Source organism: Panthera leo, chromosome A1 (assembly GCF_018350215.1).
Source record: "Panthera leo isolate Ple1 chromosome A1, P.leo_Ple1_pat1.1, whole genome shotgun sequence".
Lineage (NCBI taxonomy): Eukaryota > Metazoa > Chordata > Mammalia > Carnivora > Felidae > Panthera > Panthera leo.
Genome location: NC_056679.1, coordinates 29,094,607 through 29,106,319, shown reverse-complemented (window position 1 = coordinate 29,106,319; position 11,713 = coordinate 29,094,607). Strand labels below are relative to the sequence as shown.

Below are 11,713 nucleotides of genomic sequence, written 5' to 3'. Positions count from 1 at the left end.
GGGCAGCAGCAAGAGCCCAGGGAGCTCCCCAAGGCTTTCTGGAGTGGAAAGCCCAGCCCATGTTACGCGGATTGCAATCACCCCTGGGGATGGTGTTATCCCTTTGGCTGCCATGTGATAACATCTGGCCTGACAGATGGTGTGGTAGAGATTGCTATTTAACCTAATAGCCTTTCTCCTCCATTCTATAAGAAGGAACCCCTGAATTTTAACTCAATACACGTTGTTCTAGAATAAAGACTACCTCTTCTAGGCAGTCTTCAAGTTAGGTATGCCTACGTGGTTAAGATCTGGTGTAGGTCATGTGACTGGAAGTGATGTGTACAACTTCCTTTATAAGGAAGGCTCATGCCTTTCCCTTCCCCTTCCTCTTTTCTTGATGGCTGGAATATGGACACAAGTATAAACCAGTTTAAACCGTGTGGACCAGGACATAACCCCAAGGATGGCAGAATGGGGAAACAGAAAAGCCTGGGTCTCAGGGGATTTTCTAGATGAGGGGCAAAAACATAACAGATTGGACTTTTATAGGAGAAACTTATTTAAATAACTATTGGGTCTCTATTACAAACAACCAGACCTATATTCCAGCCAATATACAAAGTGAGAGAAAACATTAGGTCTTCTCTAAACAGAGAAAGCCCTGAAGACACTGAGACTCTATCTAGATCAGGCTGTGCCTGAAGTAAGTTCCCTTGCTGGATTTTTCTGTTAAAATAGGCAAAAAAAAAAAAAAAAAAAAAAAAACCCACTCAATTTTCTTAAGATGATCTATGTTAAGGTAATGTTGCTTACAATTGAGTTCTGGCTCTTCTCTTCCTCTAAGGCATAAACATTTGTTTGAAAGAAATTATTTTGCCCGACACATAAAGTCCCTTTTTGCTAGTTTCCCTAGAATTAACAAATAGTTTGCCCCAAAACAGTATTTGATTAAGATATGGTGTTTCTAAGCAGCAATTTTAACTTTGGAGGTGAGAGTGTAAAAGGTTGAGTCCATTAGGTGACAACAGACTAGGTTGTTTTAAGAGAAAATGGGTCTCACATACAGATGGGATGTTATATAACAATATGTTCCCTACTCTCTCTGTGCCTTGGACCACGTGGAGTCCTCAAGGTTATATATGTAAGGAATGGCAGTTTGATGAAACAGATCCAGGTGACAAATGGCTCAGTCAAGAAGGGGATCCTTTTTCCTGTTCTACACAAAACCTATTGCCTCCATGGCAGCTCCGGTGAACATTATCTCGTTTATTATTATGTAAAAAATCAATTGGTTTGTATATATTCTATACTCTTGTTGGTTTTAAAAGAAACATTAACTCTTACATTTCTACTGTGAGTCACATTTTCTGTAAATAATTTTGCTTCCTAACCTTCCCTGCTTTATCATATTTGCTATAATGAATGTTTCCTTAAAATTAGATGAAAAGGGCCTTGACCTTTTTAAACAGATAAGGGAAGGAGACTGTCACATGTATTCTTACCTCAGTTAAGATGAGAAGTGTCCTGTCATCTTTGACATTATAAAATTATAACAAATTTGCCTTTTTCTTAAGAATAAATCAAGAGGTGCCTGGGTGGCGCAGTTGGTGGAACATCTGACTCTTGATTTTGGCTCAGGTCATGACCCCAATGTCGTAGTATCACACCCCACATTGGGCTCCTCACTGGGCATGGAAGCTGCTTAAGATTCTCCCTCTCTTTCTCTCCCTGCTCACGCTTTCTCTAAAATTAAAAAAAAAAAAAAATTTTTTTTTTAATTTAAAAAAGAAATAGATCAAAAGCTTTCCTCAGATTCTCAAAAACGTCAGGTACAGAAACCTTAAAAATCTCTGCTTAACTAAAATCAATGAAAAGAGCTATTATAATTTAATTTCTTTCTTTAATCCATATATAAACAAGCCAATTGCTAAATTAGCTTCTAGTTTATCCTTTTGGAAACCCTAACGACACTTATCATTCAAACTTAGAAGTTATAAAAATTTGGGTTACACTTTTCAGACTACAGGAACAGACACAAAGGTAATTAAGGTCATTCTAAATCTTAAGAAGAGTAGTCTTGCAATGTTCTATCGAACATCTGCTAAAAGATGTGCCGATTAATTGGAAAACTGAGACAAAGGTGCTTCCCGTCAAGAAGGGATTTCAACACTGCTGGTTGCATCATTCAATGCACAGGCAAGAGCATTACACATTTAGCACAAACACTGAATTAAAAAGTCAGGAAGTTTAGGTTCTAATACCAGTTTTATTTGCAACTAATCACATACAAATCACTTACCTATAAAATAATGATTAACACCGATTCTCTAAATCACAAATATATCACGAAACCAAAATTCTTCCCAAGAAAACTTCTTTGTAAACCAAGATATCACTGCTACTTAGCTTTTACCTAACTCAAAGGTTGAGAATGACAAATCAGAGAATTTGTCACTCCTCAATCGTTTGCATACCTTAATTCTGCAGATGGACAATCTGGTTAAGATCAGCACTGTCCTATTTCAACCTTACAAAACAAAAAGCTACCCACAAGAAGTTACTGGTGAAGAAAAAATTGGCCAAATACACTACTGAGACACAGCTTTGTGTTAAGTACAGTGCTCGTAACAACCCTGCTGTTAAATAGAACAAAACGTAGTCTTACACAACTAAAAGCATGTTTGCCCTTTTGAAGGAACACATACTGTTAGGACAAGCATCTTATTTCACTAAAAATGTTAAACAGGAATGTTTTGTAGTATCTTCAAATGGCCAATCAAAATGGCTGACAACCTTTTTTTCTTTTTTTCAACCTTTTGTGTCTCCCTTTCTCCATTTTCATCCTATGGTATTTCATTAAAAAATTCAGGTCCCCACCTGAGAGCACAATCCTCTGTACTCAGCCAGGGTGTAAGAAATGTTAGCATTCTGTCACTAGAGCATAAACATCGAAGAGGAATTAGCATGTTACTAAATGAAGATTCAAGAAGAAAATTCTAACTGGGTATAGAAAAAACATATACACCATAAGCAACCGGTCATTATCACGTGTATGTAGCGTGACAACCATATCTAGTAAACCCTCAAGAGGTAAGCACTTGTATTTAGCAATGTCAGTTTTGTATGATTTAGTCTCTGTTTCTGAACATTCCCTTACGTAGTGTGACAGAAACAAAGACTGGAGCGTGGTTCACAGAGAAACACAGAACAAATACAAATATCCTAATAAAATAACCATGTATACCACTGCTTAGGGAAATATTTTAGACGAAATATACTTTCACTACTGGCCCCAAATGCCATCATTCACTTATGTTATTTAACTGTAAACTTTTAATACAAAAATACCTTTAAGCTGATAATAACATTTAGTGACTTACAAAAACTGACAATATTTCAATGCTACACAAAACAGTTCTATACACAACTTAAAGTTTTAAAGTCCTTTGCTGGCACTTGATTTTATAGTTGATAGACACAATATCTACTGATCTCAATAAAATACTGTTCTTAGCTTACACATATTTTCAAAACGAATATTATCTCATTAAACAGCAAAGAATAATCACATTTTGCTGACAAATCTCAGATGAACACTAAAATTGTACAGCCCAAGTATTTTAAGAATCACATAAACTTTTTAAGACAATGGATACAAATTTACACAATCGTCTCCAGTGAAAAAGAGGATTATTCCTCTGATTCTGTGAAGCATGTATCAAGTATAGGTCAAAAATGTGAAGCGACAAAGCAAGTTAGTTTTGTTTTTGTTTTTTTTAAGGTTTCTCAATGACTGGTGACACTACTAGAACAGATGGAAAACTGGTCACTGTTTGCAAATACACATTTTATATTACAAATTTAAAACAAATTTCTTTCCAAACAGTAGAATCCTGTTTGTGTTTGCTTCGTTTTTACTTTTAGTGAGCTTACTGCCATTCTGCACATCATTACAAATGAAATCACCAGTCACATTAAACATATAAGCTTTCTTTGTTTCTCTTCTTCACACAGGGGAGGTAACTAAGCTAAAACCTGGCAAACTATATTTAAATTAGAACACATTTTGTAATAACCCACTAATTTAAAGTTGTGGAAACCTACTACCCTGTTCTGAAGGAAAATATATACTTTCAAAACCCCACCTGGTAATTCCTAGCCAGTAAGTTTTCTATTTTAAAAATCAAAATTCAAGTCACAGTACTTGTGGCACGAAACAGAATATAAGATTTAAGAACAGAAGACTAAATTAGTATAATCAAACATAAACATACCAAACAATCAAATCAATATAGGACTTCTAGAACAGTAAATTATTAAATAGGTTGATTTCTTTGAGTGTATAAACTCCCTAACATTAAATATGTTAGTATTTCAAACAATACCCTTTCTAAACCAAACCTGAAATTAATCAACCTGTTTTGTTTTGTTGTTTTCCCAGCAAAGAGAAAGGGTATCTCTTTAAGACACTTTCCAAAGCAGTAAAAACACCGTAGTGTTTCAACCTGTCTACAACAAATTCTGATCCTGTGCATTTCACTGAGGAGCTACCTGAACCCACAAATCATCATCAGATAGAGAACTTGAACTTCCTGACTCAGAGTCCAGCTCACTGAATCCACCTAAATCCCATTCAGTACTGGATTCACTCGGCACATCCTCTTCCTCCGTGAGGAAACTGTGACCAGGCTCGAGGCAGGAAGGATAAACACGAGCTGACAGGCAGAAGAAGTTGGAATCAAACTGGAAGAGGCCTAACGTGGTACCTATGTTAATCCACTGGTCTCCCCTAGTGTCATATTCATACACGGTCACCCGGTTCTTCTTCCACTGTGGGGTGCGCGACGTGATCAGCAACAGTTTTTGGCCGTGATTGATTATCCGGTAGTTGTTGGTCTCCGACACCAAGGGAATATTATTGATCTGCCTCCACTCTCCTCTGACTGGATTGTAGACCTTCATGACTGGGATGTCACAGATACAGTAGATCTCGTCGTTGAAGACACAGGCTTCCTGAAAGTCATTGCGCTTCAGAGAAACACACTTCAGCCACATATTGTGGCTAGGATCGTAGCAGAACATGCGCTTGCTGTTGAGAGCATAAAGATAGTTCTGAATTACCATTAGATCGAAGGATATAAAAGAATGGGGTAGCGGAGCCACCAGTGCCCACTGGTTTCTCTGAACACTGTAGCATTCCACTTCCTTCAATTTAACGCCGGTAATCGGGTCTCGCCCACCCAAGATGTAGATGTAGCCATTGAGGTAGGCCACATCCATGCCCTCGCGACACAGCAGGCGGTCGGCAAGCTGCTGCCAACTATTCTGGGCTGGCTTATACACCCACAGGTCTTTCCGGGGCTGGGCAGCCAGGTAGATGTCATGGTCTGGAGAGACACAGACAGCTAAGGTGGTTACAGTCCTGGTGTGAGCAAGGCAGGTCAGAGGTGACGGCACTTTGTAAATATCTCCGGTGTACGGGTCACAGCACAGAAAGGGATCCCTAGGATGTCCAAAGAAGATCACCATCTTCTTAGCGCACACACCCAGCCTCTGGGGCGGATTTTCTGATGTAGGTACCATAGAGCTGCTGCTGCTACTGCCGCAGCCGCTGCCGCCGCCGCCGCCGCCACTGCTGTTGCCGCTGCCGCTGCCGCCGCTGCCGCCGCCACCGCCGCTAGTGCCACTGCCGCTGCTGCCGCCACTGCTCTCTGGCTTCGGCACCAGAGACTTGCACAACTTGTCACCGTATCGCATCTGCAGGGCCCCTTCGATAAGGTCCAGACAGTACTTCTTCACAATGGTGTTGGTCAGCAGCCCTTCCAGGTAGTCCTTATTTTCATCTGTGAAGTGGGTCCAGCGGACACACTTGAAGACTTCCGCAGCGTTGGGACCGCGCTCCTTGGGAGACGCTTCCAACCACTGCACTGCCACATGACACACGGTCTGCTCAAGCTCTATGTTTAGACTATCAAGGCGCAGGATAGACAGCAACTGGGCGAGGGTCAGGTCTGCCAGAGTCTCTTCCCGAATCGAACCCATCTGGCTGAGCTGCTTGAAGTTGTGGGCGATGAAGGACTGGGCCTGTGATCGCAGTTTGCGATGGCCGAAGGCGTCAGCAAACTTAAAGATGGCGGTGCAATTGGCCAGGTCAAGGCGGCGGGCTAGGAAGGAGGCACAAGCTTCCCGCACGTACTCGAGCTGCAACATGTCAGAGGCCGCGTAAAGGCGTTCCACGTTGGCTTCACTCAAGGATACACGACCTGTGTAGCAGTAGTCGACCAGCACCTCGAAGGACTCGGCATCCACATCATGCATGGTCACATTCGCCTGGTGGCTCTCGTACATGCCACCTGTGAACATGCTCTTGAAGTAGGGACACGCGGCAGCTAGCACGTTACGGTTGCAGGGGAAGAGGCGGCCGGTGCCAGGCCCGCTGCCAGGTGTCACCACCTCGATGGTCACATCACATAACAGCCGCGCGTCGTAGAAAGACTTCAGCTGCGCCAGCAGGGCTGCAGAATGAGCCGTGTCCTTCAGCTCCTCCGGGCCCGTGAAAAAAGCCGAAACCGTGGGCTTGTGAACCCTCTTGGGCCGCTTCCCACCGCGGGGACTGGCCAGGCGGCGAGAGCGCGGAGCTTCTTCCCGGGACTGCATGGTGGAGATGGCGGCGGGGTACGAGGGCGAGAACGGGTGCAAGGACCGGGCTCTGGCTCCTCCTCGCCCTCTTCTCGCTGGCGCTAGATCGCGGTGTCTCCGGAGAGACTGCAGCACGGGTCCATTTACCTAATTCAGTCTTATGCCGCAGTGCCGCCTCCCTTTATCACGTAGCCAGCGCCTGACTCACCCCTTTCCAGTTCCGCGCCCTTTCTCCGCCTCAGCTCGCTTTACAGAACCCGCTGGACGGAACCGAGATCCGCCACTGCCGCGCTGGCAATACCGGTAGGCGTCCAAGAGGACTACGGTTCCCAGGCTGCCTTTCGCGCCTTGAGGCATGCCGGGACCCTCCAGACTCCAGGGGATAGGCGGACGGACCGAAGCCGCTGTGCATTTTGGGGGTAGTAGTTTCAATAGTATCGCGAGATTTATCGGCCGTTCATTGTTTCGGGTGACGGAATTAGAAATCGCTAATTTTCTTTCGTTCTGTTTTATGGTTTAGAACTTTGGATTTGGAATCCAGATGAGACGCCGGATATGTATTTGTCAATTGTTTGGCTTTGCTCTCAGAACTGGTTTTAAAAATGTGAAGAACAACAGTATATCATAGCCCGATGTGACGACGACATGAATTGCGTAGGTTAAATAGGATGCTCTGAATAAATATTTGCGGATTAGGTTAATAAAGTGCTTACGCAGTGTCTATAATGTAAGGGTTAGATAGGTTTTAGCTTTTCTTCTACCATTTGTGAAAAATCAAGCACCTACTCATTTGAAATCAGGAGCCTGGAGGAAAAAATTCAAAATGCTGCAGGTTTCTGCAGAGATTCCACCCCCTCACCCTGCCACCCCCGCCTTTTAATATTTTTTTTCTTTTTCCAAATATTGTTTCAGGTGTACAATATAACGGTTCAATAATTCTATACATTAATGGCTCAGTGCTCATTAAGACAAGTGTACTCTTAATCCCCTTTATCTCTTTCACCATCACCCCACACCCCGCCCCCCCTCCCCTGGCAACCACCAGTTTGTTCTCTATATTTAAGTCTGGTTTTTTTTTTTGCTGTTGTTTGTCTCTTTTTTTTCTTTATCTGTTAATAACGATTTTATTTTTAAGATCAGTTTTAGGTACTCCAAAAACTGAGCAGAATGTGTAGATAGCTTCCAAATACTCCCATCTCCTTACAGTTTTCTCCCATTATTAACATCTTGCATAAGTGTATGTGTTTGATACAGGTGATGAATTCACACCAGTACATAATATTAATTAAAGCATATAGTTTCTATTAGGTTTCAGTCTTTGTGTTGTACAGTTCTATTGGTATTGAAAAAGGTATAATGTCATGTATGTACCATTACAGTTACAGAATAGTTTCACTGCCTTAAAAATCCTGTGTTCAATCTATTTATGCCTCCTTCTCCCTGCCCTCCAACCACTGATTTTCTTGCTGATTTTCATAGAAACCACTGATTTTCTTGCTGTCTAGGTAGTTTTAACTTTTCCATTATGTCATACAGTTGGAATCCTACCATGTGTAGCCTTTTAATATGTCTTCTTTCACTTAGCAATATTCATTTCAGGTTACTCCCTGTCTTTTTATGGCTTAACAGCTCATTTCTTTTATCATTGAATAATATTCCATTGTATGGATTTACCATAATTTATCCATCACTCACTGAATGACGTTTGATTTGCTTTGAGTCTTTACAATTGTGAATGAAACGGCTATAAACACACGTGCTGGTTTCTGTGTGGACCTTAGTTTTCAACTCATTTTGGTAAATACCAAGGAGACTGATTGCTGGGTCCTAGGATAAGGACCATGTTGAGATTTGTAAGGAATTGCCAAAATGTTTTCCAGACTGGTGGCTATCCTGTTTCTGCATTCCCACCAGCAATTAATGAGCATTCCTGTTGTTCATTCCATATCCCTCCTAGCATTTGCTGTTGTCAGGGATTTGAATTTTTGACCTACAGATTTTAAACTTGCCTCTGGAAGAATTCTGAAGGGTAGGATAGTATTTTAAACATTCAGCAGTATCTTCAGGGCCATTAAAGTTCAGTCTTGGGGAGCAGTATATATGGATTATGTCAAATTATGTAAATAAGGACTATAAATAGATGCTTTGGCGGTCTCAATATTTCACGTTCAGGAAGCAGTGCTAAAGTCTTTCCGTTAATCTCTTAATGTAAATGTTTATAACTAGTCCAGTACACCTTCTTGCACTACCATCCCCAAATCAATGGAAGATTCTGGAATTCTAATTATTGTGGATAATTTTAAATAAAGATATTTCACCAAAGAGACCCTGCTCTGCTCAGGATCCTTAGAACTCAGTATCATACATACTTAAGCATCCCTTGAATTATATAATCTATGCTTCATGAAAGTGTCGAATATTTGTATTTATCAACTTCGTCTCAGGGTACAACCCTCAAAATAAATTATGTTCAGTCACTGAGTTTTAACTTCTTCATATATGCCCTTAACAGCATTATTTGCTTTAGACTGCTTTTCACAAAATGTAAAATGTTTATTAGACACTGTACTCTCAGGCCTACAGCAGTATTGTTCAATAGACTTTGCTGTGATGATGAAATGTTCCGTATCTACAAGCCAAAGAGAGAAGTCTAGAACAGGTCCTTCTCTCTCAGCCTTCAGAAGGAACTAATCCTGTGGACATCTTGATCTTGGACTTAAAAGTATGAGATTATACATTTCTTTGGTTTACACCACCCAGTCTGTACTACGTAACAAAGTACCATGTAGACCCTAGAAAACTAATACATCTGTAATTTTCTGTAATTACGTCTGTAATTTTCCCACTAACCTCCCTTGGACTGCATAAATCATACCTGCAGTGGGATTGATCATCTACCCATTACTTGCCTCTGTCTACATCGTTTTCTGCCTCCTTAGTACCTCTCACTGCATACCATGACTTAGTGCTTAATTCCACTGCCCCAGTAACCTTTCTGGGAATAGATTTACCTCCCAGTAGGAATATCAGGGTTTTTTTGCTCCCCCAAATGCTTCACCGTTGAAGTACCTGGCTCTGTACCTATGTTCCTTTGCTTTTTAGGACTCATTGACCATCAGACTTTTTTTGCTCCTGTAAAAAATCCCCCAATTATTTAAGTACAAACTATGTTAGCTATAATACCTGACTCCCTTTGGGCGGCTCACTCCCTCTGACACAGGCCAAGTCTGGGAGGCCAAACCTCTGCCACTCCCATGCCACTTTTAAGATTACCATGACATATTTAAAACTAGAAGCTCTCCAATGTTTTTGCCGTGATTCAAGGCTTTGTTGACACATCTTGTAATAATCCAATCTCTCCAGTAAAGAATCCTCATGACCAAGGAGACTGGCTAGTTTAATTTAACACTTGTGAGCAACGAAGTAGTTACAGCCAGGTTTCCTTTAGTTCCTAACCCCAATACCATCTGGTCTATATGTGACCCAACACCACTTACTTCACAGTCATTAACTTCTGTTCTTCATTTTTTTGGTTGTTTTTCCACTACACCCCTTCACCCTGACACAAATATCTTTTGGGCTATCACATGGAAAAAATCAACAATACACACGGACTGCCATGCCTGAGGGGTTTCTTGAGGCCAGTAATTATTTCTCTAGGACTCTAAATGCAAACCTGAGAAATCTAATCTTTCCCTGTAATTCTCTCCTTATCCATCATGCAGATGACTGTCTTCTCTGCTCATCTGATTTTAACAACTTGTTTGTTACAAGCTCTTGCCCACAACAGACATACGGTTTCTAAAAACAGAACGTAATTTATTCAGCCCCCTCAAGACCATTAGCTAGGACATGCTATCTCCTCATGTGAAGGGACAACTTTGTCCCCTAAATGTATTAACATCATCATTAATTCCCCTTTCCCTGAGACCAAAAGCCAACCTTGAGGATTTCTAGGATTGGTTGGCTAATTGCTAGAGCCAGACCCCTAGCGTTTTAGCTGTTGCCCTCTCTTGTATGCCCTAAGAAAACAATGCCCTTCTCTTTAATTGGGACTCCTCTTCCAGGTCTGCATTTTAAAACCTGAAAACCTCTTTATCTGTTTCTCCCACTTTTAGACTCTCCAGTTACTCATTACGCTTCCCCACCCCCTTTTTTTGACAAAAAAGGAAGGACATTCATACCCTTGTTTTCAGGGTGGCTAGAAGCTTTTCTTTGCAAACAGGCTACTGCTACCACTATAGTTAAGCTGCTACCAGAGAGAATTTTCTCTGCTCTGGAATCCCTTTGTTCTTCTCTAGTGATAGAGAAATTCACTTCAATGGTAAGGTTATTCAGGATATTCAACAAGTACCTACGCTGCTACAAAAATTTCACTATTCCTTACCTTCCTCAGTCCTCTGGGGAAAAAACAAACCAGACCAGACCAAACCAGACCAATCACAGAGATGCTCTCAAATTAAAAACAGCCAAACGCTGAGGAACTAAACCTGCAACAGGTTTTGAACTTAGCTGTGATGATCCTTGACCCCTCCTCCTCCAAGCAACATTGATTATTCCCTTATGAAATAATGAGGATTATTATTAATCCTCATTAATACGCCAGTGAGGATTCCTTACCTCTTCTGGTCTTAGGTGCCCTTCATTTGATCACTCCAACATCTATCCTTAAATACTGCTAATGTCTTATTAAATGCATGTATTAAATTACACTCATTTATCATCAACAGGTCAGGTTGACTTTCCCACCACAGTCCTTACATGATCTTCAACTTGGACATTTAATTTTCAGGAAAAGACATCACCAGAAGACCAATATTGAATCCAAGTGGAAGGGATCTTACATTATGTCCTACCCACCAATACCGCCACAAAAACTGTAAGGTAGAATAACACATACTTTATATCTCACCAAAAAATAAATAAATAAAATTGGAATTCACCACTTGGCCTAAAAACAAGTAAAAATCTGAACAGACTGAAATATCAACAACTCTTCTTAGATTCATGACAGACAGGAAAACACTGGGCAAACAGCTGCTCCCAAGACTGAAGACACAGACCCGAGACTACAGGGGGTCACAGCTTACCT

At 41.2% G+C, this 11,713-nt stretch overlaps 1 protein-coding gene across 2 annotated transcripts; it reads right to left on the bottom strand.

The window, feature by feature from the left end:
- Window positions 1–1,687: 1,687 nt before the first annotated feature.
- Window positions 1,688–7,112, bottom strand: LOC122213088 (kelch repeat and BTB domain-containing protein 6). 2 transcript variants are annotated; one of them, XM_042927303.1, is made up of 2 exons: window positions 4,749–7,112; window positions 1,688–1,725 (listed from the first exon to the last, which is right to left on the bottom strand). In XM_042927303.1, the coding sequence occupies exons 1-2, from the start codon at window positions 6,637–6,639 to the stop codon at window positions 1,715–1,717; spliced, it is 1,902 nt and encodes a 633-aa protein (XP_042783237.1). In that variant the 5' UTR covers window positions 6,640–7,112; the 3' UTR covers window positions 1,688–1,714. The 2 variants fall into 2 exon arrangements, with proteins under 2 accessions (XP_042783237.1, XP_042783230.1); XM_042927296.1 differs by lacking the exon at window positions 1,688–1,725 and having other exon boundaries at window positions 2,208–7,111.
- Between the last annotated feature and the right edge of the window lie 4,601 nt (window positions 7,113–11,713).